Source organism: Geotrypetes seraphini, chromosome 10 (assembly GCF_902459505.1).
Source record: "Geotrypetes seraphini chromosome 10, aGeoSer1.1, whole genome shotgun sequence".
Lineage (NCBI taxonomy): Eukaryota > Metazoa > Chordata > Amphibia > Gymnophiona > Dermophiidae > Geotrypetes > Geotrypetes seraphini.
The window spans coordinates 133,887,218-133,914,320 of NC_047093.1; the positions used below are offsets into that span (position 1 = coordinate 133,887,218).

The 27,103-nt window shown below is 41.9% G+C and overlaps 1 protein-coding gene across 3 annotated transcripts; it reads left to right on the plus strand.

The window, feature by feature from the left end:
- The first annotated feature begins 306 nt into the window (after nucleotides 1-306).
- Nucleotides 307-27,040, plus strand: LOC117367642 (gastrula zinc finger protein XlCGF26.1-like). Of its 3 annotated transcripts, XM_033960406.1 has the most exons (8): nucleotides 307-527; nucleotides 6,232-6,358; nucleotides 8,104-8,217; nucleotides 11,368-11,493; nucleotides 11,950-12,057; nucleotides 14,770-14,877; nucleotides 22,043-22,156; nucleotides 24,617-27,040. In XM_033960406.1, exons 1-8 carry the CDS (start codon nucleotides 504-506, stop codon nucleotides 26,236-26,238), a joined length of 2,343 nt encoding a protein of 780 aa, XP_033816297.1. In that variant the 5' UTR covers nucleotides 307-503; the 3' UTR covers nucleotides 26,239-27,040. The 3 variants fall into 3 exon arrangements, with proteins under 3 accessions (XP_033816297.1, XP_033816298.1, XP_033816299.1); XM_033960407.1 differs by lacking the exon at nucleotides 14,770-14,877; XM_033960408.1 differs by lacking the exons at nucleotides 307-527; nucleotides 6,232-6,358; nucleotides 8,104-8,217 and adding an exon at nucleotides 9,777-11,291.
- Nucleotides 27,041-27,103: the final 63 nt, after the last annotated feature.

Sequence of the window (27,103 nt, forward strand, 5' to 3'; positions counted from 1 at the left end):
TCTAGAGCAGTGGTTCCCAACCCTGTCCTGGAGGAACACCAGGCCAATTGGGTTTTCAGGCTAGCCCTAATGAATATGCATGAAGCAAATTTGCATGCCTATCACTTCCATCATATGCAAATCTCTCTCATGCATATTCATTAGGGCTAGCCTGAAAACCCGATTGGCCTGGTGTTCCTCCAGGACAGGGTTGGGAATCACTGCTCTAGAGAAACACAGCAGATCTGCTGCCTGTTAGCTGCTATTTCTACATCTCTACCTTAAGGAGGCGGGCTATTCCAGGATGACCTCTGCAACGGGGGTAGTTCAAAGAGCTTTGAGCATGCTCAGTTGCTTTCTCCACTTCCGCAGAGCTGCAAAGAAACAGAGAAGATTCAGAAGAGAAGCAGAAACATTCTGTGTCTTGCAACTGGGAAATCCCTGGGAGATCCAGTTCCCTTCCTGCAGAGGAGGGAAATCTCCAGCCTGAATCCATCTCAGCAGCTGCAGAACTCAAAGAGGAAATGTCTGCCCTGGGTTCTGATCAGGTAATTTAAAAAAAAAAAAAAATATATATATATATATATAGTCTAATAAAAAGATGTCTTTTATTATGATTTTTATCTGTTTAATGCCTTATATCAGGTAAGAAATACTTCTCTCTAATCTTGTAAAAGGAAAACCTTTCCCTGTACATCTCTTCCATTCTCTTCTCTTGTCCATCTGTTTTGGAGGGAAGATTAACCTGTTGGAGGTAGATTGCAATATTCTATATACAAATATTGGGATCCAGCCCTAGGGGGTTTTGAGATAGGAAAAGGGAAGGCGAGCTGCCTCTCTTATTTTACCCATGCATGGTCTCTTTAATAGATGGCAGGCTCAGGACTGGGGTCCACTGGAGTGCATTTCTTTAGCTGAGGATGGGTGATTTCCCTGCTGCATTAATGCATGTAAAAGTACTGCGAGTTTTCCTAACCTGCAGACAAAATACTGCAATCCACTAATAGCAGGTTAGGTTTCTTACCAACACTCACCCCCTTCCCCCAGTCCCAATTTTTCCATATGGCCCACAGCATCTCCTCCTTTCCCACGCCCCCCCTGCATTTTCACCGCTTTGATATTATTTTCACATAAAGAACTGTTCATCCTTCCCTACTCTGCCATCTTACATTACATTACATTAGTGATTTCTATTCCGCTTGTACCTTGCGGTTCAAAGCGGATTACAATAGAAGAGAGCTGGACATTTCCAGGAGGATGCATTACATTGGAAAGTTTCTGGTATAGGTTATAAATTGAGGGTACAGATTACATTACATTGGAAATTATTTCAGGTTACATTACATAGAAAAAAATCTGGCTTCCTTATATTGGTAGATAGCTGGTTTTGGTAGGAGATATTAGGTTTCAGGTTGATTACTTAGGTTTCCGGTTACTTTTTTGGGCCGATTGAAGATATGGTACCAGGGAGTGGGCTGTACTTTTCTAAATTGATCACAACCTATTAATAGCAGAACACACACAGACCGACCCCAGTACTCTCCATTTTCCAGCCTTCAGACATCAGCCTACTTGCTTCTCTCTTTCCTGGCTGTTCAGCTTCCTCCTTCCAACTATTAAATCAGCCAACATGAAAAATGTCAGTGTTTTGTCTAAGGAGAAGGAAATCTGCTCCTGGAGATTTAAAGGAACAGAACTATCTTTATACTATAATGCACCAGAGATCTGATCTTACTGACAGAAGTCATATAATATGGAGGGGTATTTTCAATAGGACGTCCAAGACCAGCTCTGGAAGTTTCCTGCAAGATGTCCAAAGTAAGAGAGAGAAACAGCAATTTTCGAAACCGGCAAAATTGCTAAACATCCAAAATTTTTTATTTTTTTGAAAATCACCTACTTTTAGATGTCTTGGCCGCCAGGACATCCAACACCATTTTCAAACACAAAAATGTCCACCTTCAAAACATCCAAATCCAGACCATTTGGACATGGGAGGGGCTAGCATTGAAATAGACTGTCCACACAGACAGACATAGAGCAACAGAGCATTGGGGCACCTTAGAGGGCACTGCTGTGAACTTCACATAAAAGGTACCAGATGTACATCTCACCATATATACCCCTTATAATTTATGCTGAGCCCTCCAAAACTCACCCAAAACCTACTATACCTACCTGTCTATTACCCTATAGCCCTTATGGCTGCAGGTGCCACTGATATAGTAGGGTTTTGGTGGCCTCGCACTTTCCACTATAAATGTAGTGGTTAGAGTGGCTTATGGGCCTGGGTCCTCCTCTATATGGTTCACTAACCAACCCCCCAAAATAAAAAGAAGATAAAAACTTGCTCTTCTCTTCAATTCCTCTGGAAATGGCCAGATAACTACTTTTGTAATCCACCTTGAACCGCAAGATATTAAGAACATAAGCCGTGTTTCTGCTGGGTCAGACCAGAGGTCCATCATGCCCAGCAATCTGCTCACACGGCGGTCCATCAGGTCCAGAACCTGTATAGTAGCCCTCTATCTATACCCTTCTATCCGCTTTTCCTTCAGAAAATTGTCCAATTCCTTCTTGAACTCCAATACCGTAATCTGCCCTATCACGCCCTCTGGAAGCATGTTCCAGGTGTCCACCACCCGTTGGGTAAAGAAGAAATTCCTAGCATTGGTTCTGAATCTGTCCCCTTTTAATTTTTCCAAATGCCCTCTCGTTCTTGTAGTTGTTGAAAGTTTGAAGAATCTGTCCCTCTCCACTTTCTCTATGCCCTTCGTGATCTTGTAAGTCTCTATCATGTCTCCTCTAAGTCTCCGCTTCTCCAGCGAAAAGAGCCCCAGTCTCTCTAATCTTTCAGCGTATGAAAGGTTTTCCATACCTTTTATCAAACGCGTTGCTCTCTTCTGAACCCTCTCGAGTATCGCCATATCCTTCTTTAGGTACGGCGACCAATATTGGATGCAGTACTCCAGATGCGGGCGCACCATCGCCCAATACAATGGCAGGATAACTTATTTCGTTCTGCTTGTAATACCCTTCTTGATTATTCCTAGCATTCTATTCGCTTTCATAGCGGCCGCTGCGCATTGGGCTGACGGCTTCATTGTCATGTCAACTATTACCCCCAAGTCCCTTTCTTGGGTACTCTCACTCAATAACAGCCCTCCCATCGTGTAGCTGTACCTCGGGTTTCTGTTTCCTACATGTAGGACTTTACATTTCTCTACATTGAACTTCATCTGCCATCTTGTCGCCCACTCCCCTAGTTTGTTCAGGTCCCTTTGTAAATCTTCGCAGTCCTCTTTAGTCCTAGCCCCATTAAATAGTTTGGTGTCATCTGCGAATTTTATTACTTCACTCTTCGTCCCTGTTTCTAAATCATTTATAAATACATTGAATAGCAGCGGTCCAAGCACCGACCCCTGCGGAACACCACTCGTGACCTTCCTCCAGTCCGAGTAGTGGCCCTTCACTCCTACCCTCTGCTTCCTGCCCGCCAACCAATTCCTGATCCATCTGTGTACGTCTCCTTCCACCCCATGGTTCTTTAGTTTCTGAAGTAGGTGTTCATGGGGTACCTTGTCAAAGGCTTTTTGGAAGTCTAAGTATACAAAGTCTATGGGGGTCCCCTTTGTCCATCTGTTTGTTAATTCCTTCGAAGAAGTGCAATAAGTTCGTCAGGCACTATCTTCCCTTGCAGAAGCCATGTTGGCTTGTTATCATAAGTTTATGCCTCTCTAGATGCTACTTGATGCTATCTTTTATCAGCGCTTCCGCCATTTTTCACGGAACCGAGGTCAGACTTACCAGTCTGTAGTTCCCCGGGTCACCTCTCGATCCCTTTTTAAAGATGGGCGTAACATTGGCTATCTTCCAATCCTCCGGGATCACGCCTGTTTTCAGGGATAGATTACAAACCTGCTGTAGTAGTTCCACTATTTCCTCCTTTAGTTCCTTCAATACTCTAGGGTGGATTCCGTCCGGGCTTGGCGATTTGTCAGTTTTTAATTTTTCTATCTGCCTGTGTTTGTCCTCAAGGCTTACTTCCATGGATGTTAATTTTTCTACTTGGTCTCCTTTGAAGATTTGTTCAGGTTCCAGTATGTTGGATGTATCTTCTTTTGTAAATACTGACGAAAAGAACATGTTTAGTCTTTCCGCCACTTCTTTCTCCTCCTTCACCACCCCCTTCCTATCTCCATCATCCAGCGGTCCCATCTCCTCCCTAGCCGGCTGCTTCCCTTTAACATATCTGAAGAACGGTTTGAAATTTCGTGCTTCCCTGGCTAGCCTGTCTTCATATTCTCTTTTGGCTTTTCTAACCACAAGATGACATTCTTTTTGATAATTCCTGTGTTCTTTCCAGTTCTCCTCGGTTTTGCCCTTTTTCCATTTCTTGAATGAATTCTTCTTATCACCTATCGCTTTCTTCACTTCTTTAGTTATCCACGCCGGGTCTTTTGTTTGGCTCTTTTTGCACCCTTTTCTGAATCTGGGGATATACCAATTTTGCACCTCACTCACCGTGTCCTTGAATAGAGACCAGGCTTGCTCTACAGTCTGCCATTTCTTTGTGCTGTTCCTAAGTTTCTTCCTTACCATTACCCTCATTGCTTCATAGTTTCCTTTCTTGAAGTTAAAAGTTGTCGCTGTGGTTCTCTTTCCCTTTGGTATTCCTACTTCAACTTTGAACTTGATCATATTATGATCGCTGTTTCCCAACGGTCCCACTACTTCCACTTCCTTTGCAGGTCCTCTTAGCCCATTAAGGATTAGATCCAAAGTGGCATTTCCTCTCGTCGGTTCTCTGACAAGCTGATCCATGAAGCAGTCCTGAATAGCCTCCAGGAATCCGGTCTCCCTAGCGCATTTTACGTTTCCAAGACTCCAGTCTATCCCGGGATAGTTGAAGTCTCCCATAATGATCGTGTTACCGTTTTTGCATTCCCGTTTCATCTCAGCTTCCATTTCTTCATCGGTAGTTTCGTTTTGCCCAGGTGGACGATAGTACAGGCCCATCTTTATCTCGAGCCCTTTCCTTCCCGGTATTTTAAACCATAGTGATTCCAATTTGTTGGTCGTCGCTGCTGTGTCCACTCTGGTCGAGTGTATGCTTTCTTTTATGTATAGAGCTATTCCTCCTTTCTGCCCTGACCTGTCCTCGCGAATGATGGAATTGGAATTGGCGGAATAGAAATCACTAATGTAATGTAATAAAAACTCACCTCAAGGGATGATAAAGGTAGGCACCAAAAGAGGCAAGCAAGATGTCTAAACAACCAAAACAGTTACATCGTTGAAAATATCACAGTAAAGTCCAAAAGTAGTCACTGAATTGGAGAAACAATCTTTCCTGTTGAAGTCCCGCCTAGGATCCCAGTTTCTGCTAGACCTTCTTCAGGGGACTAGTGAGTAACTTTAGCAGAGCTTGAATTCCAAATCAGTCAGTCTGAGCATACGAAACATCAAAAGCTTCCACCAAAAACACAGTTTCTGCCAAAACCAGACAGAAAGAATTTTGGGCCAGTTTCTGCAAGTTATGCTTTTGATGTTTCATATGCTCAGACTGACTGATTTGGAATACAAGCTCTGCTAAAGTTACTCACTAGTCCCCTGAAGAAGGCATAGCCGAAACTGGGATCCTAGTCGGGACTTCAACAGAAAAGATTGTACATACCTGTCTCTAGAACAGGAGCGCCTGGGATCGGAAAGCCTAGTAGAGCTGTACACAGGTGTCTTAAGTAGCCTGGTGGGTGGGCTAGTGAGAAAAAGATGCAAGCAAGATGTCTTATACAACTAAAACAGTTACATCTTTGAAAATATCACAGTAAAGTCCAAAACTATTCAGATCTTTGTAGGGTGGGAGGGGGTTAGTGACCACTAGGGTAGTGTGAGGGATCATAAGTTAATTTCTTCAGTGGTCCTCTGGTCAGTTTGGGTATCTTAATGGCACTTAGAAGCTTTGAAAAACAGGTATAGTTCTGAACTTCTAAGTTCCATCCAGGACATCTTGGAAAAGGTTCAATTATTACTGCAAGATGTCTTCTAAGCATGTCCAAAGCACGCCCAGAAAACACCTCCAAGATGTCAAGCAAGACGGTTTTGAAAATCATCACTTGGAACGTCCTGGTGATTAGAACATCCAAATGCTGATTTATGCCATTTTGGGTATCTTAGTGTTTTGAAAAAACTAAATCTACTACAGAAATATGAAACGGAAACTGGCTAACTGTGTCCTTGTCTGCTTTCCAGAAATCGGTCACATTCAAGGATGTTGCTGCTTATTTCTTGGAAATGGAGTGGGATATTCTGGGAGAATGGCAAAAAAAGCTTTATAAGAAGGTCATTAAGGAGATTCATGACATCCTCATCTCACGAGGTAAATACACCTTCTCTATCATCTATCATAGGAAGATTATGGAACAGGTGCTGTTATTTTCTCAACCCTGGAGAAATCCTAGGTATTGGGCCCCTTGATCATCTGAAATTTAGAACCTGGCTTCTGATACCATTCCATATTGTTGAGGAATTTCTGAAATTTACAGGTGCGATAAGGTGTCACAGAAAATTGAGTTTGTGAATGAATTAAAATTTGGAAACTCAGCCTTGAGACCTTGTAATTAAAAGATTAAGCTCACAGATTGGCATTTCTTGTCTAAATTGCTGTTTCTACATTCTAGCTATGCTACGGAAGTTCAGAAGGTTGATTTTGTGACTTTTAAGACATAGTCAAATTTATTTACCATTCTTCATATACATCCATGGAGTTAATAGATAAGGTTCTCAGAGGAACAGGAAACTTGGGTGTTTTACAGGGAGAATCTGTTCCTTGTAGATTAGAACATACAATGCTAATTGGGAGGTCATACAGATGCCAGGATGTAGATATCAAGACGTAGGCTTTTTACTGACATGATTGATGTCTGAAAAGGTCAGAGATCAAAAGTGATTTAGAAAGAAAAAGTGAAACACTGCTGGGTTTAAAAACTTAACAGAATGGACTTAACATTAAAAATTAAGACATTTTTAAATGTAACATTGACGTAAGGTATTTTTTTGAAAAGAAGTCATGTGATCAACTGTGCAATTGTATTCTAAAGCATGATAATTATTACAAATGATGTCACATAGGGTATAAATATGTCCTTTCTTTCTCCCTTTGAAGAGCACTGAAATTGTGATGGCTTGCTCTTCCCAGACAATAGGAGAACTAGTAATAAATTCTAATTGATTATTACATGGCTTTTCCTCACGTCTGTTATTTGAATTCACAGAATGGAGTCTCTAGTCCAGTCATGTGGGAGAGAGAATCCATTCTGGCAATTCTTTTGGCCTCGATGTTCAAGTCTTCCAGCCTGACTTGAACAATAATCCAACAGAAGCCAATGTAAGAAGCCTTTAGTTTAAGGTCTTTCAACTTCAGCTGGAGTCTGTCTTCTTTTCTAAAAGACAAACATTTGGTACAGAAGGCCAGGGGAAGGATTTACTTGTCGGATTTCTTGCTGAGAACTACAACATCTGTGTAAGGCCATGACATGTCGGCTGCAGTGTTTAACCCCCTTCAGATGGTAAAAGATGCCACCAAGAAGTTAGCAACTGCAATGTCTCCACTTAGGAGGGCCATGAAGAGAAATATCTGTACCAGTAAATCTCTAAGATTTATTTCATAATCAAGTGGTAGTCTGTAGCTGTCTTTTTTTCTCTAAGCTTTAAGCTTTGTCAGGCATATACTCAAATCTCAATATAGATAGATAGATAGATACACATGGCAGAAGCTGAACAAATTTTGGTTAAAGTGCTAAAACTGGCCCAAAATTATTTTTCTGTCTGGTTTTGGCAGAAACTGACCATTATGTTTTTGGTGGAAGCTGTAAATTTGTGCTTCATCCTGTTTGTCTCCCTCCCCTCTAAACAGGAGTTGTGTTTACTCAATTCCCACTTGTAGGTGCCCCTTTGGGCCTATTTTACAATCCCTGGCAGTCTATGGGGTGTAGTGAGGACAAGTGCGATCCTCCCTCTGCTGGCTCAGCTCTCAAAATTGCAACAGAGACACAGACACACATGGAAATAGATGGGATTCTACAAATATAATGTAAATATCATTTTCCTATTTCTTATTAACAGGTTATTTAATCGTTAATCCTGATGTTATATTCAAGATTAAAAAAGAAGATGAGAACTATTTTTCACAACACTGTGAATTGGAGGAAAAAGGAAACCCGAATGAGTCCACCAAGAGTAAGCAGCTATATTGGATTTAAAAGGCTTTCCATTTTCAGAGCACAAGATTCTAATAATTCTTTTGGGTTGATATTTAAAACTACGCAACTGGGTGGGAGAGGCTTCTACCCCAATAAACGGTGCCGAGCTGCCCGGGAGGGGATATTCTGAGGCACTGACCCAGAAACCGCCCCTGAATATCCCCAGCACTCTCCCAGAGCCAGTCCTGGTGGTCCCAAAATTTAACCGGGTGGCGGTGGTCTTCAGTCCACTACCCACTTAGCTCACTGAGTGAAGGTAGGACATGTGTGTGTGTTAAAAGCTGCAATTCCTATTTTATGCATGTTAGCACATGCTGAGGTTTGGCAAAATGTAATGATTCTTTTATTATGATTGGAATTCATTATTTTACACTTCTCCCTCCGTATTCGCGGTTTCGATTAGTCACGATTTTTAGCTTGCTGGCATCTCCCCCCTCCCCCAAATTACGTCAGCTTGCATAGAGAAAATCGCCGATTCCCAGCACTTTCTTCACCGTGTTTTTTTTCTCTCCTTCAGGAACAGGCCTGGTCTCCCACCATGTTATTCGCGGTTTCACCATATTCACGATGGTTTTTAATATAAAATGGCAAATAACATATAAAAAAGTTATTTGTGGTTTTTCAGTATTTGTGGTTCTGTTAATCCCCTATCACAGCAAAAACGGAGGGAGAAATGTACACTTCTCCCTCCGTATTCGCGGTTTCGATTATTTACGGTTTTTAGCTTTCTGGCTCCTCCCCCCAAAATACATCAGCTTGCATAGAGAAATCGCCCATTCCAAGCGTTTACAGAGAAAATCGCCGATTCCCGGCACTTTCTTCACCGTGTTTTGCCTCTCCTTCAGGAACAGGCCAGGTCTCCCACCATGTTATTCGCGGTTTCACCGTATTCACGATGGTTTTTAATATAAAATGGCAAATAACATATAAAAAAGTTATTTGTGGTTTTTCAGTATTTGTGGTTCTGTTAATCCCCTATCACAGCAAATACGGAGGGAGAAATGTACACTTCTCCCTCCGTATTCGCGGTTTCGATTATTCACGATTTTTAGCTTGCTGGCACCTCCCCCCTCCCCCAAATTACGTCAGCTTGCATAGAGAAAATCGCCGATTCCCAGCACTTTCTTCACCGTGTTTTGCCTCTCCTTCAGGAACAGGCCAGGTCTCCCACCATGTTATTCGCGGTTTCACCCTATTCACGATGGTTTTTAATATAAAATGGCAAATAACATATAAAAAAGTTATTTGTGGTTTTTCAGTATTTGTGGTTCTGTTAATCCCCTATCACAGCAAATACGGAGGGAGAAATGTACACTTCTCCCTCCGTATTCGCGGTTTCGATTATTCACGATTTTTAGCTTGCGGGCACCTCCCCCCTCCCCCAAATTACGTCAGCTTGCATAGAGAAATTGCTGATTCCAAGCATTTACAGAGAAAATCGCCGATTCCCAGCACTTTCTTCACCGTGTTTTGCCTCTCCTTCAGGAACAGGCCAGGTCTCCCACCATGTTATTCGCGGTTTCACTATATTCACAATGGTTTTTAATAGAAAACAGCGAATAACATATGAAAAAGTTATTTGCAGTTTTTCTGTATTTGCGGTTCTGTTAATTCCCTATCACAGCGAAGACGGAGGGAGAAGTGTAATTATAAGCCAGTAAAATGTTTTGCAAATTCAGCTGTATATCGGAATGAACGAACTTGAATTTACGGGGGGCGAAAAACCTCTTCAGCTCTGTCTCATTAAATAACATAACATAAGAATTTATTTCTAGACCACTGTTACCGTAAAGTTCAATGCGGTTTACAAAAGACTAGCTACAATACATAAATCAACGTGGAAAATAGGTTAGTATTAAGAACTAAGAAATTTGATAAACAAGAAAGTCTTAAGTTGTTTCCTGTAATGAAGGTAAGAAATGGATGATAATGAAAGCTGCTTAAAATCCTTGTCCCGTAAATCAGACAATTTAGCAGACTTCCGTACTGTAGGCCAAGCTATGGTTTGTCGAGACTTGATTATTGCAATGCCCTTTACCTTGGAATAACAAAAGCAAGATGTAGAGCATTGCAGGTCATACAAAATGCGGCAGCAAGATTGATAACGGGTTTATCTAAATATGATCATATTTCGCCACATCTCCAAAAATTGCATATAAAGCAGCAATGATCTGTCATCAATTCTTGTATGGGAACATTCCAGAATTGTTTAAAACTAACATACTTAGAAGATCATTGCGTTCTGAGAACTTGGCTTTACTGAAGACGACTGTCAATCCAAGGCTTGTTAAGATATGGAACTCTTTGGTGGGTCAGATACGGAACTGTCGCGAAAGGCGTATGTTTAAAAAATTACTAAAGACGCAGTTATTTGTAGATGTCTTTTTCTAGAATTTTCTTCTCTGGTAGAGCTGATGAACTATTTATGACTGTTATTGTGCAAAGTTATGGTATTATTTTGTACTCGTGATTTTTAAGGCTTGTTTGTATGTTTATTTTATCATGTTTTAAAACTATGCATGTAAACCGTTTATTAATAATAATACTTTATTTCTTATATACCGCCAAAGCCAATAGTAGTTCGAGGCGGTTTACAACAAAGAAGGGCTGGACAATCAGCAAATGGTACAATCAGAGGGTATGGTACAATCAGAGCAAAAATAGGAACAATCAGCGAATGGTACAATCAGAGAAAATGGTAAATCAGAGCAAAAGATAGATACAACAAAGAGGGGGCTAGACAGTCTGTGTACGGTTAGAACCAAGAAGAAAGTAATGTGAAGGGTACAGTTCGAGAATAAAGGGTAGAGGGGAATAAAGGGGGGTACGATCGGCAGAAGGAGAAACAATTTAAATGAGTTGTAAACGGTATAGAAATTTTTTAAATAAATCTCCAGATGGTGGTGTCAGGTGGTGTATTTAAAGGTTTCAAAATAAATCTGTTCTTCTTGTTGCTATAGATCAGAAATCAATCTGTGTGAAAACAAAACAAATCTCCTGATGAACAGAGCTGTTTGTAGTTCTTGAGGAAAAGACTTGCCCACTTCAATAGTAAGATAATCAGGCTCTGGGGTAACTTTTTTTTTGTTATAAACATATTGTACTAACGAACATCGTCCCATAACAGGTCATCGTCCCAAGCCTGACATTTTAATCCGATTTGAGCAAGAGGGATTCAGGACTGAACCTCCGAGATCTGAGCAAAGAGGAAATCTGACCACCACAGGCTCGTGGGAGGAACTGCATGAAACAGGTGATGACGAAACTTTTCCTATATGAAAGACTCCTCTGGATCAGTGAAATCGAGGTGTCACCACAGTCCCTCCTTGAAACCTTTGTTGTGAGGATTATGTGTGTGTTCTGTTTCCCTTAGTTTTACTTTTCTCCTTTCATTGTCAGGTCTGCTTTTCTATTTTATTGAATTGGGGGGAGGGGGCTATACCTCTTTTTCTTATTCTCCCTCACCCTTTTCCCATGTCTCTCTCCTTTCTCTTCCTCTTCTTTAAACACCTTCTGTCTCTCATCCTATTTGTGTTGGATGTCACGGTTCATTTTCCGAGCTACAGAGGTTCCTTAACTCCTTCCACCAGGACACTTGAATTTTCAGAGCTCATAATATTCCCATCATCTCAGTATTAGCAAAATATTGCTTTTCTTAGGTTCTAAGCTCTTCTTTAAACCTGAAGCTATTTTTCCATACTTTTTTCAGGCAGCCCAAGTTACACTGCTGAGAATACAATAGAGATCCTGAAAATGGAAGAGGATCCCGACAGTGACCAGCTGGAGGGAGGAGAGGAGGAAGCCAATACCGAGAACAGTGAGCCAATAATTTCTTTATAATCAAATCCTTGCTAGGTGCTCTGGAGTATCTCTAAATTTTCACTTAGACACAAATACAATTCTCTTCAATATGTTGTATTGTTTTTCTGATCAACAAATACCATAAATAACCCGGTGAACAAACTGACTTTATTGGAACGCTTAATATTGCTCAGGAAAAACTTTTTGGCTTAACAAAGAATGCCATACTTTCTTCATCAAAATTTACCCAAATCAAGTTCAACTTATCTGTGTAGGATGTAGCAGATTCATAACAGGTTGTGACGTGTTTTGCCAAAAGCTGCTTCGGAAAACCCAAAGGGAAATATGCTGGTCTGAAAATAAAACGTAAATGCGTGTCAATACAACTGAAAGCCATAAAAAAAAACCCCAACAGCTTATAACGTACTTTTGACGAATGTTGAAGGGTACCTCACTCATGTATTCTGTTTCTCATTTTCAAGTTGAGCGCCATCCACACTCCGATATCCAATTACAGTAAAACCTTGGATTGCAAGTGTTTTGCAAGACAAGTAAAACATTTGATTAAATTTTAACTTGATATACAAGCAAGGTCTTGCAATACAAGTACATGCAATATACACATATCACATCTGATATGTGTGATGGTTCTAATCTCTCTCTCTCTGGCACTGCAATGTCTTGCAATACAAATATATACAGTATGCCTGGAATAAATTACTCGAGTTTGTCTGTCAAGCCCCTTCCCTTGTTTAAAAGCAGACTGAAAACCCACCTTTTTGATTTCAAGTTTGTGGCAGTTCGGGTAGAGGGGTGATCGCTATCACGGCAGGAGAGATAGCCAATCTCTCCTGCCGCGATCCACCCCACCACCGATCGGATCCGGGTAGGAGGGAGCCCAACCCCTCCTGCCCTGTTGACCCCCACCTCCACTAAGATACAGGCAGGAGGGATTCCAGGCCCTCCAACCCACGACGCAATCCCCAACCCAGCCCATGTGCCTAAAGCCCCATCCACAGGTTGGCCCAGGCGCCTAAGGCCCCTTGTGTGGGCAGGGCCTGGCCCAATCAGGCCCTAAGGTCCTCCATTCGGTGGATGGCGGGCCTGCTGGGCGGACAGGCTTGGGACCCGTCCGTCCATCCAACTCATTTTAGGTAAGGGGGTGTCGGGGGTAGGGGGGTGGAAGCCCGGGGTTGGCGATCGGGGAGGACTTCAGGGGGGCTGATTGGGGGTTCGGAGGGGCGGTTGTGGGGGGGTGCATCATGGACAGGAAGGCCTGGGATCCTTCCTGCCCATATTTTAGTGGGGGTGGGGGGTAAGGGAGTCGCCGGGGCAGGAGGGGTTGGGCTCCTTCCTGTCCCTATCTGATCGTGGGGGGGTTGCAGGGGCAGGTGGGGTTGGGCTCCCTCCTGCCCGGATCCGATCGTGTGGGGGGGTTGCCGGGGCATTTGGGGTTGGGCTCCCTCCTGCCCAGATCCGATCGGTTGGGGGGGATCACAGCAGGAGAGATTGGCTATCTCTCCTGCAGTGATAGCGATCCCCCGAAGTGCCGCGGTTGGTGGCACTTTAGGGGGATCACTGTCGCGGCAGTGGAGATGAGGCATCTCTCCTGCCACGATCGTTGCGGGAGGGAGGGAGGGGCAGGTTGCCAGGGCAGCCGCGATCAGCTCAGAGGCCCCTTTTCTGCACTTATGCCTATATTGACTTGGTCTAAATGAAAACATAAGTATAAGTGCCGACTAGGCAACCTGTCAAAACTTTTGGTTATACCTGCTGTACGACTATGTCTAGGTTGGCCCACCTCCCGCCCTTTCTCCTCCTCTAAAAACCCCTCTTTTTGCTCTATGCGTTTAGAGACAGGGGAAAGGCCTAAGCTGGTTTTAGATACGTCTAAACCAGGGATCTCAAAGTCCCTCCTTGAGGGCCGCAATCCAGTTGGGTTTTCAGGATTTCCCCAATGAATATGCATTGAAAGCACTGCATGGACATAGATCTCATGCATATTCATTGGGGAAATCCTGAAAACCCGACTGGATTGTGGCCCTCGAGGAGGGACTTTGAGACCCCTGGTCTTCGGTAATTGGACGATCTGACTTTTTGATCGTCCAAGTAGCAATTTAGGCCACTTTTTAGATGTCTTTTTGTTTTGATTATGAGCCCCTTAGAATATATGAGTAATCTATCAGATTGATGTAAATCTTGCCCGAATGCTTCTTTAAAAAAAAAACTTGCTTTTAACATAATTTTGAAAGATTGTAAATTTGCCTCTAACCTTAACTCTCGTGACATATGATTCCATAAATTTGGAGCTGCAAAGTGAAATGCTTTATTTCGAGTAGACTGCCACCTAGCTCTAATTGGTATGCCTCAGGATGCCCCAGCAACAAGAGTGGCAAGGCCTGCCACCGGTCCAATTGCTCAGCCGTTTGTCGCAACGCTTTAGGAACGTTGAAAAAATATATCTGAGCGGTCGTAACCATAAGATGGATACCCAAGGGAGTGGAAAGAGCCCTCCGCCCAGCACAACAGAAAAATAGAAACCCCCCCCAATAAGATTTTACTTCTATGGTGGACGGCAGAACCTCCGCTTTTTAGAGAGTTTGAGGCTAAACTCGTCGAAGTCTCCATACTCCTTAATGTTCTCCAACAGGGCATCTAAGGATCGCCAAGACAGACTTGCCTAAGCTTTCTTCTAAAACCGAAAGCTATTTGTCTATTCTTCTTACAGGCAGCCAAAATGTCTCTGCTGACCACACAGTGGAGAACCTGAAAGTGGAAGAAGTTCTTGTCGGTGACCAGCAGGAGGGAGGAGAGGAAGACACTGATACCAAGAGCAGTGAGCCAAGCGTTCTTTTATAATCTTTGCTAGGTGTATTTCCAAATTTTCACATAGATAATGAGCGTTAATTACTAGTGATTTTTCAGTTATATTTTTATTTCTTAGTAATTAGAATTCAGGGTTTTGTTTTATTTAAGCTACCAGGTATACTGTAAGCATTATGCGAACCAGTGCAGCTTTTTTTTTAAAGTGCTGTACAGCAGTTTTGCATTACTGCATAGCTTCAGAGCATGCTCTATAACACTGTTTCCCTCCTTCTTCCCCCCCCCCCAAAACTCACACACCCACTTCTACCCCCTTTCTTGTGGTGCCCCTTTCACTCAAGCTTAACCTCCTTCTCCTCCCTTCCTGTTGCTTTAGAGCAGAAGCGAAAGAAGAGAACAGCTCTATGTTGGCCCATTTGCTCTTCCTCCGCCATGTGGCTCTGACAGCTGAATTTGAACTGCCAGGGACACCGTAGAGCACCACGGCTCAAATTCAGCATGCAGAGCCAGCGTGGCCTGACAAGCAACTGGTCTCTCCTCTTTTTCACATTTCTGTTAAAAGTGCTTCCTCCCCTTATCCCACTATCTTACAACTCCTCCAGAACCGCCCAAAGGTATAAACTAGCCTTCCCCTGTCTACTCGGCATTCACTATGCAGGTAAACTGGCAAAATCCCTTCTCTTCAAAATCACAGGACTTTGGAACGACCTCACCATTCCGCTGCGGAACCTGGGCTCCCTCCAATTAGTCCGCAAACAACTGAAAACTTGGCTTTTCACCAAATTGTAATTCTATCCTCCCCCCTTTTTTTTTCCCTTCTTCATATAAGTTCATGTAAACCTTTTCATTCTCTACCTATATTTTTAAGTTCTTGTAAACTGTGTCGAGCTTCATGTTCGTGGAGATGATGCGGTATATAAACTTAAGGTTTAGATCAGATTAGAAAAGTGCTGAGGAGATGGGAGGTAAGCTAGGGAGCGCACAGGAAGGGTTTGTGTGCCCCATAGGTATTGTAGGAAGGTGAGGCGATTCTACACTACGTTTGTAAGACATCCTTAATTTTGAAGCTCATGTCCCCAATGACATTGGGATCAGAAGTGCATGACTTATTTTCTCCTGCATTTTTTCTCTGGTAGTGTAGGGTCATGAAATGGTTAATTGTTGTTTAAAATATTGCTCTGGTCTACATAGCTGAAGAAAGTGTACAATCTATTGACTTCATCTGCCTAAAATGTATGTCCCTGCCTTACCACATTGTAAGCTAAATAGATAAGAGTTTGAGCCATGATGTACCCTGCCCTTCTGTACATTTTACATTTAGAACTGTAAGAGTTAGATAAGTGACCTGCTAGTGTGAGCTTAGGACCAATAATAATTGTAGAAAAGTTATAGAAGTAACAAATGAAAATTGTAGTTTTTGCATATATTAGTTTGCAAAAAGGGCATAAAAGTCAGTGTATTTCCTATTTCTGACACTCTAGTAGGCAGGCTATTAACTGCACTAGAGTCCGGTATACCGTAATAAATCTCTTGTACTTTCTTCACGCCTCTGACTTTGTGTGTCCAAGTGACCTTTCACTAGTTCTTTCAGACCTTCTCTGGGCGTACATTGACCTGGCTATTTTCTTCCAGCCACACTTCATGATCACAAGTCCTCTGTTCTCCAGAGTTTTTCCTCCCCTTGTCTACCCCACATGTTACTCCGCATCACCCTGGTCAGCTATGAACACAGAACAGAAATATAAGCAATTCGGCCTTATCTTTATCAGCTTCTACATATTCCTCCTTTTCACCTTTGAATCTCACAATACCACTTTTGCACTTCCTCCTATTGTTAATTTATCTTAAAAAAATGTCTTATCTCCCCATTTTACTATGTCAGCTATTTTTTCTTCCATTTGCATCTTTGCTTTCCTGACTACTCTACCAGCCTCTCTTTAACTTTTCCAGATATTTTTGCCTGTGTTCCTTTTTCAACTACTACTTCTGAGAACATAAACGGCCTTCTTTTTCTCTTACTTTAACTTACTCACATGCTCAGCTTAGAAGGAATAGAGCCCACTACCCGATAGCATCTGAGATTTAAATTTTGGCCCTTTATTTTGGCTGGAAAATCTTGGTTTATACTTGAATAATACTGTGCTTTCAGTGTTGGAATCGGTAGCAGTACTGATTATTCTGTTGTCCCAGTGGGAAATATACAGATAAGAACATAAGAATAGCCTTACTGGGTCAGACCAATGGTCCATCAAGCCCAGTAATCCGCTCTCAAGGTGGCTAATCCAGGTCACTAGTACCTGGCCAAAACCCAAGGTGTAGCAATAATCCATGCTACCGATCCAGGGCAAGCTCCTGATGTAATATGTGCAGTGTCGTCTTTTGATAGGTTGGATTGGTGCTTTTTAGCAACTTAAAGAATATGGGGCTCATAATCGAAAGAGAAAAACGTCCTAAAACCGGCCTAAGTTGGCACTTGGACGATCATAAATGAAAGACGTCCAAGTGCCGATAATCAAACTGGATTTTGGACGTATTTAAAAACAACCTAGGCCTTCATAGTGCCGCTGAACGACCAAAGCTAAACGGGGCGTTTCAGGAGGAGTGTCAAGGGTGGGATTTGGGCGGGACATGGGCAGGTTTAGACTTAGTCGTACAGCATGTATAACCAAAAGTTTTACAACAGAGCCTAGACGGAACTTGGACGTTGTGACTTAGACCATTACAAACATGGTCTAAGTCACAAAAACCCATCTAAAGTCACCAGATAAGCACTGTAAACACATAATACAGACCCCCACACACTACCCCCAGTGATCATCGACCCCCCCAACCCCATAAAAATATTAATCACACCTTTAAAATTCAGCCTCCAGACCAACATCACCTGGCAGCCTGGCATAGGAAAGCCTAGTCGTCTTGGGGGTAGGTTAGGACCCATAGAGAGGAGCCCCTGTAATCACTGCACTGATACGGAAACATGTGCACTCCCCTATACACCCCTAAAACCCTTTTGTACTGGCATATAAGTGGCTCCTGCAGCCATAAGGGCTATTAGGGTGGTAGATAAGTAGGTCTATGGGATTCTGGAGGTGGTTTGGGGGGCTCACCGTGACCTATATGGGAGCTGTAGTGAGATGATGACATGGCACCCTTTTTGTGAAGTTCACAGCAGTGCCCTGTAAGGTACCCCACTATTTAGGTGCCATGTCTGGGTGTTTAGTCCCATCACTTTGCAGACCCCTCCCACGTCCAACAGGACTTGTTATAGGTGTTTTTGACTTGGATGAAAAGTTGGACGAAAATGTGGTATAAAGATGGACGATTTAGCGGCTTGGACGATCAGATCGGCAGGACGTATAATTAAATGATTTTCGAAAGAAAAAAAATTTTGGATGTATTTTTCGAAAATGTGTCCTAGGCTATTTTTTACTTTGGACAACTTGCAACTTGGACGAAAACGGACTTAGACATTCCTTTCGATTATGCCCCTCTATACTTTTAATATGTGGAGGGATGCTTTCAAAAAATTATCACTCTGAAATGAGATGTTTTGCTGAAAATGTCTCAAAAAAAGTCTCTTACGGCTATAATTGAACCAGAAAAACATCTAAAGTGCTGGTTTGAAAATAAATAAGAAGGATGTTTGTACGCCAATGATGTCCTTCTGGAAGTACAATTTTGGAAACTAAAATGTCCTAAGGAAAAATGCAGAAAATCAAGCCACAGGGACGACTGGCAGCATTGTTTAGCAAACTGGGTAGAGAATGACACGGGTACAAATTTTTCCCCCCGTCCCTGCCCCATTCCTGTAAGCTCTGTCCTCATCTCTACAAACCTCAAAACACTTTTAAATCAAGTTCAAATTTAATAAATTTTGATTGTATGCAATATCCAGTATTTCAATGCGTATTACATAATTCTAATATACAATAAAAGCCAGGGATGACAAATACAAATAAGACATAATTATACAGACTAATCATTTTTGTTCTATTAATACAAACTGGAACAAATAGGTAAAGGGTAGAAATACAATTTATACAATTTATAAAATAAAAAAAGAAGAAGGAACATTTAAGGTTTGCACACAAGGATAGGGTCGTTTGAGAAAGAGTATAAAAAGAATTGATTGAAAAAGCGTTAATTATTTTGAAATAATTCAAAAAAAATGAGATAATGTTGAGAATGATTGATCAGTTTAAGTGTAAAAGGCCTTTTGCATGACAAAAGTAAGAAGACTAAGATTAATATTAATGACCTTTTAAAAGAAGAGAAAAGTAAGAAGATTAAGATTATAAAAGCACTTATAATTTCCATATTGATATCCTGTTCATTTGATTCTTTGAGGACTAGGTACAGCATTTATTGGAATGTTCTATCTATGTATTGAATACATCTTTATAAAGAACGCTTTTCAAGCCGCGTTTGAATTTGTCTAAGGATGATTCGTTACGTAAATAGATTGGTAAATTGTTCCACTGTTGGGGTGCTTGTACTGAAAACATAGTTGCTCTTCTAGTCCCGATTATTTTCAAAGAGGGAATAGTTAATAAATTTTGTTGCGATGATCATAGCGTCCTAAGGGAAGAGTAAGGTATTAGTAGTCTGTCCAGAAATAACGGCTCATGTGATTGTTGAATTTTGAATGTTAATAATATAATTTTAAACGTTATTCTGTGTATGATGGGTAGCCAGTGTGCATCTTCTAGGAGTGGTGTAACATGGTCAGATTTTTTTGAATTTGTTATCATTTTTATTGCTGTATTCTGTATTATCTGTAGTCTTCTTATTTCTTTATGAGCTATACCACGGTACAAAGAGTTGCAATAATCTAATCTAGAGATGATTAGAGAATGAATAAGAATATTATGTGCTTCCGGTTTAAGGACTTGTTCAAGGCTTGTGCGGTTAAAGCAGAGCTATCAGGAATGGGGCAGCGACAGTGACGGTGACAAAACTCACAGGGGACGGGATGGGGAAATTGATTTCTTGCGGGACACACAGATGTCCCAGCAGAGCAGAGGGGCAGCTTAGTGGTCACTGCATTGGACTTCATATAAAGATGCCCAGCTTCAAATTTATTTATTATTATTTTTTTTTTATAACTTCTATATTCATTTTAAATCTTACAACAAGTGATCAAAATTACATCCTTGAAAAACTTTTACAAAAACACTTGAAATACTTTCTCTATATCATCATAAATAGACAAAATGTAAATCCCTTCCCCCCACCCTTCCTCAATTAATTTAAACGAACATATCATATAAATCTCATAATCTAATTATGCAATATTATTTCATACCAACCCCCTAAGTAAGAAATATATTATCAATGAAAAATGATGTCTACTCATTTCAAATGTATTTATTTTAACATTTATTTACTGCCTAAACCTAGGCGGTTTACAAAAAAACATACATAATATTAAAACAATACTTAAGGGCAAAACACGTTAACTGCCCCTGCAAAGCCTACACAGTCTACCAACAATTCCAATTTAACTAATTAGGTAATAAGAAAACAGTTGTGAAAAGTTGAGTTTTAAGCTCTTCTCTCTGGAAAAAAGGAGGCTCAGGGGAGATATGATAGAGACCTTCAAGATCATGAGGGGCATAGAGAGGGTGGATAGGGACAGATTCTTCAGGCTGAAGGGGACAACAGGTACGAGGGGGCACTCGGAGAAACTGAAGGGAGATAGGTTCAAAACAAATGCAAGGAAGTTTTTTTTCTCACAAAGGGTCGTGGACACTTGGAATGCGCTACCGGAGGAAGTGATCAGGCAGAGTACGGTACAGGGATTCAAACAGGGATTGGACGGGTTTCTGAGGGATAAAGGGATCGTGGGATACTGAGGGAGGAGCTGGGATGTAACACAAGTATAGAAAGCTAACCAGGTAATAAGTATAGAAACCCAATCAGGTCGTGCATGTGCAAGACCGGAGGGTTAGGACTTCGATGGGAAGATAGGACTTCAATGAGAAACCAAGGTGGCAAGGGAGCCCCTTCTGGTGATTCAGACAGGTCGTGACCTGTTTGGGCCGCCGCGGGAGCGGACTGCTGGGCAGGATGGACCTGTGGTCTGACCCGGCGGAGGCACTGCTTATGTTCTTATGCATTCTTTTGAAAGGCTTTCTATTTGGAGCGCCAGAATGACCAATCTCAGGGTCTCCATATGAAAAGACGGAACCCGGAGCACCCTATTGACCCCTTTCAAATCTAAAATACAAGAGGATTAATTTTCAAAATGTTTAGCAAATAGAAAAGTTTTTAAAGATTTACGGAAAGATTGAAAAGAGCTGGGACACCCCAAAATTAAAGGAAGTTCATTCCATAAAAAATTCTTTAGAAGTATGTATTTATTTGATCACATCAGTTCAGTTGTAAGGCAATGTTTTCCAAGTTTCCAAGTTTATTATATAATTTGATTAATCGCCTATCACAATTTCTAGGCGATGTACAATTTCATAAATAATCAAATATGGGGAACAAATCAGACAAACAATAATCATATCGAATTAAAAACAACAAATACAAACATTTCTATATATAGTTTAACTTATACATATAAACTCAAAGCAGAGGAAAAATTAATGGGTTACAATCAATATTAATTTAATAACGTTTAAGGAAAAAACAATAGGAAGGGCAACAGATAAAATTTATAATGACCGTCTCCGCATGATTCGTTCTCTTGCAAAATTTCTAGATCAAGCTTCGCTTAACATTCTCACCCAGTCTTTAGTAATCTCTTGCTTAGACTATGGCAGGGGTAGGCAATTCCAATCCTCGAGAGCCGGAGCCAGGTCAGGTTTTCAGGATATCCACAATAAATATGCATGAGATAGATTTGCAGTCTCAAGGAGGCAGTGCGTGCAAATCCATCTCATACATATTCATTGTGGATATCCTGAAAACCTGACCCGACTCCGGCTCTCGAGGACCGGAATTGCCTACCCCTGGACTAGGCAACGCCCTATTTAAGGGAATTACCCGACGCCATCAGATTATCCAGAACATAATGATCCCAGCGTAAGTAAGTGAACGTTTTGGAGTTAAAGGCCTTGCAGTCTCAGATCACAGGAAATGGGCCATTAACCTCAAAGATGTGGAAACTTAAAATGTGTTTCCTAATGTTGACTTCTCCTAGACGTGTTTTTTTGTTTTTCTCATCACAGGCCTTCCGGATGTAACATCTCTATTCACAGTGATTATTAAAGAAGAGGACGATGACCCCTTCATGGATCCTCCTGAATCAGAAACATCTGAACAGATTCATTCTTCTGTTACAGGCAAGCGTACCATGTATTTTTAATATACTTCTAAAACAGTTTTATGGACTCCAGAGAAAAGATGGAATGTAGAACATGAAATATAAATAATATTCAACAGTACAGCGAAAACAGTAAATAACAGCCAGATCTCCATCTCCTCCCCACCTCTCGTCTTCCCTTTACCTCTCCCCAAACCTCTTCTCCTTCCTCCTCCCAGTAACCAGAAAGTGCCTCTAAGAGTTGCTACTTGAGGAATATATATGCCATCCCATGATCCAACAAATTAACCCTCTAAATGGCTCCTGCTGCCCCTAAATCCACCTATTTTGCCCTCTCCATTTCCATACCATACCATTCCTAGATCGGTAGCATGGAATGTTGCTACTCTTTGGGTTTGGCCAGGTACGGGTGACCTGGATTGGCCACCATGAGAACGGGCTTGATGGACCTTTGGTCTGACCCAGTAAGGCTATTCTTATTTTAGGTGAGCAAAGTACAGGACAATTAAGTCATTGTGACATCACTGCTGAGGTTGGCTGTTAGGCATTGGTGGAATGAGGCATTGTGACATCACTATCTCAGATCTGGAATGTTGCTGTCATTGGGGTTCCAGAATCTTGCTATTCTTTGAGATGCTGGAATGTTGCTACTCCTTGGGTTTTGGCCAGGTACTAGGGACCTGGATTGGCCACCGTGAGAACAGGCTACTGGGCTTGATGGACCTTTGGTCTGACCCAATAAGGCTATTCTTATGTTCCTTTCAAATACTACATGTGGAGGGGGTGTTTTCAATATGACAACATCTAGATCTGAGCATACAGGCAGAAATTAGCAAAATATCAAGCACCCATTACCGCTGACCACTGCACAATAAACCAAATCTGGAGCACCTTTGAACCACTCGCCCAAGATGAGCTGCTCTCCCAACTAAACAAACTATCCACCAGAAGCAGCTTATTGGACAAATGCCCATCGCACCTTTACTCATTCATTGGCCGATTTCACTGATGAATAGTCTCTTAGAAGAGTGCCAGCTACCCGCCCAAATGAGGGGTGGTGGGGGCAGTCCACCCCAGGCGCCATCATCCATCCTCCTCTCCATTCCCCTCGCTCCTTCCCCGCCCCTTCCCTTCCCCCTTCCCTCCTTAATGTTCCAGCGTCAGAAAGAACCCTAACCTGCTGCTTGTATAAGCGTCAGCTCTTCCCAGAACCACGCTTAGGCAGTGGCATCGGAGGAAGAGCCGAAACTGGCACGAGCAGTGGACTGGGGTTGCTGCTCTCGCCGGGAACGTCAAGGAGCAGATGGGGATGAGGGGGGTGGGGAAGAGGGCGGGGGACGGGGCGCCACCTCCCCAGGCGCCTCCCACCCTCGCTATGCTCTCATGCCTAGCCCAAAAAGTCAAGGAGCTGACCCACCTCACCCTCCAATTTCAGACCCGTAGCCGGAATACCTCTACTTGCCAAACCCTCTAGAAACACTGGAGACAGAGACTGTGTCTGAATTCAAGAGGGCCTGGGATAGGCACGCAGGATCTCTCGGAGAGAGAAAGAGATAATGGTTACTGCGGATGGGCAGCTCTATGACCTCACAATGAAGGTGCAAAGAGCCTTAGCCTATAGGAAGAGGAGATGCAAATGTTAAGAGCCTTAGCCAATAGGGAAAAGAGGAGATAGTGGTTGCTGCAGATGGGAAGACTGGAAGGGCCTTCATCTGCCGTCATGGTTCTGTGGTCTGTGCGAAACTCACAGTCTCCTGCCTGCATCCCTCTCAGTATGGTTACAGGCCCCAGCACAGCACAGAGTTACTAATATACTAACCGCCAAAATCAAAACAGATGCTCAGTAGAGGGCACCAATCGATCCTCCTAAAGTTTGACACATCGGCTGCATTTGACTCCCATCGATCACAAGCTCCTCCTGAATGAACTCGGTGAACTAGTTCTGACTGGAACTGTCCTCAACTAGTTCAAAGAGTTCCTGGAAGGACGGCGCCTTCTCCTCCCAAGGTTGGAAAGCAGTCTGTAGAGTACCTCAAGGGTCCCCACTCTCCCGGTGCTCTACATCATATTTATGAACACCCTGGGCAACCTCACCTTCACTGATGACGAATCCTATGCAGACATCGTCCTCTTGATTCCACTCTACACCAACATTAGGGAATCCTCCAAAAAAGTGAGTGAAGGAGGAGGGCAGGCCATTTGAATAAAGGTTACTTCAGTTTATATTCGGGTCAGTTTTACATTTGTAGTCTATACCAGTGGTTCCCAACCCTCTCCTGGAGGGCCACCAGGCCAATCGGGTTTTTCAGGCTAGCCCTAATGAATATGCATGGAGCAGATTTGCATGCCTGTCACTAGCCTGAAAACCTAATTGGCCTGGTGGCCCTCCAGGACAGGGTTGGGAACCACTGGTCTATTCGGTATGTCTTTCTCCATAATGGTAAAATTAAAGGCCATACTCTTAATTTTTCTCCAACAGGCATATTTAGGAATAACGGCGAAAGAATGAAGATCGACTCTGGGCAGCAGAGAGAGGAATGGAAAGGCAAAGGAAGCTCCGATCTTGCAGCTGACTGTGAGCGAGGTATCGGCAGCATAATACAAAGCAGCATGAAAGCAATAGCACATAAAGGAGAAAGATCAAACTCACAGGAGAGGAATTGCAGCAACGGCCAAAAACTTACACAAACTGGAAATCTCAAAGAAAGTGAGAAACATTTTAAAAGAAGTGATTTTTATTTTGCCAAACATAACATACAAAGGTTTTGGACTGAGGTTCATGACTATCACTGGATGCACAAAACTAACCCGTCTGGAGACGCTGGCCTCTGTGAAAAACAATTTAAAAGTTCTGAGTATGATAAACGGTTCGGTGAGAAAAATGACCTACAAAGGTGTGGAATGACTGGCACCGAAGAAAAACCTTTTAAATGTTCTGAATGTGATAAACGTTTCATTTTAGAACACAATCTGAAGCGCCATAATATGATTCACACGGGAGAGAAACCATTTAAATGCTCTGAATGTCATAATTGTTTCAGTTTGAAAAGCAGCTTGGAACGCCATCAAATGACTCACACAAGAGATAAGCCATTTAAATGCTCTGAATGTGATAAATGTTTTAGTTTCAAAAAAAACCTGCAACGCCATAAAATGATTCACATGGGACACAAGCCATTTAAATGTTCTGAATGTGGTAAATGTTTCAATATTAAAAGCAGCCTGCAACGCCATCAAATGACCCACACGGGGGAGAAGCCATTTAAATGTTCTGAATGTGATAAATGTTTCAGTTTGAAAAGCAGCCTGCAACGCCATAAAATGAGTCACACGGAAGACAAGCCATTTAAATGTTCTGAATGTGATAAATGTTTGAAAAGTAAAAGCAACCTGAAAGCGCATCAAATGATTCACAGAGGAGAGAAACCTTTTAAATGTTCTGAATGCGGGAAAAGTTATAGCTTCAAAATCAGCTTGCAACACCATGAAATGACTCACAGGGAAGACAAGCCATTTAAATGTTCTGAGTGCGATAAATGTTTCGGTTTCAAAAAAAGCTTGCAACACCATCAAATGACTCACATGGAAGACAAGCCATTTAAATGTTCCGAATGTGATAAATGTTTCAGTTTCAAAAGCCATCTGCAACTTCATCAAATGACTCACACAGAAGACAAGCCATTTAAATGTTCCGAATGTGATAAATGTTTGAAAAGTAAAAGCAACCTGAAATTGCATCAAATGATTCACAGAGGAGAGAAGCCATTTAAATGTTCTGAATGTGATAAATGTTTCACTTTAAAACGCAGCCTGCATTACCATAAAATAACTCACACAGGAGAGAGTTCATTTAAATGTTTGGAATGTGATAAATGTTTTTTTTTCAAAAGTGGCTTGCAACACCATCAGAGGACTCACATGGGAGATAAACCATTTAAATGTTCGGAATGTGATAAATGTTTTAGTTTCAAAAGCAATATGCAACGCCATAAAAAGACTCACATAGCAGAAAGTCCATTTAAATGTTCTGAACTGAAATGTTACAGGAAAAACAACCTAAAAGTGCATCAAATGATTCACGCAGGTGAGAAGCTATTTTAAAGTTCTGAATGTGGTTTGCTTTTCAAAATGAAACATTTAATCTGCAACGCCATAAAATAACTCAGACAGGACAAACTCCATTTAAATGTTCTGAATGTGATTAATGTTTCAAAAACTTTTCTGCAAATTCATCAATTAATTTGCACAAGAGAGAAGCCATTTAAGTGCTTGCATGTGATAAATGTTTCAGACAAGTGGAGAGAGAGCCTATTTAAATGTTCTGAATGTGATCAATATTTTAAAAAGAAAAGCAAACCTGCAATTGCATGAAATGACTCACACAGTTCTGAATTTAATAAATAGTTCAGTTCACAAAGCAGCCTGCAACTGCATCAAGTGACTCACGGTGGAGGAATAGCTTATTGGCCCATGCAGTTGCCTGAGAACCTGGCAAACTGGTTTCAGTTCGGACTCCAGCTCCTTGTGATTCCATTGCCCTAAATACAAACTATATATAATATGTAAACCGTCTTGATTGTAATCACAGAAAGGCGGTAGATCAAGTCCCATTCTGAATATGATAAATGCTTCAAAAAGAAAAGCTACCTGCAGGTTCATCAAATGATTCAGACAGAAGACAAGCAATTCTTAATGTGATAAATGTTTCGGTCAGAAAGGCCAGCTGCAGCTGTATAAAATGACTTACATGGATCCTAATGTTAAAACTTGTTACTTGACTTGTTGCCGCAGTTTGGCTGTATTGTAAACTGGACATCATGTTGCTTTTGAACATGCTATGATTATGAGCTGCCACTTATAATCTGTTTGGTTGATAAACCATTTAGTATATATATTGCTAGTTTTGGGGGGTGGGAGGGATGGGGGTTATCCTCAAAGGACCATAAGGGAGCCAAGGTCCTTGGAG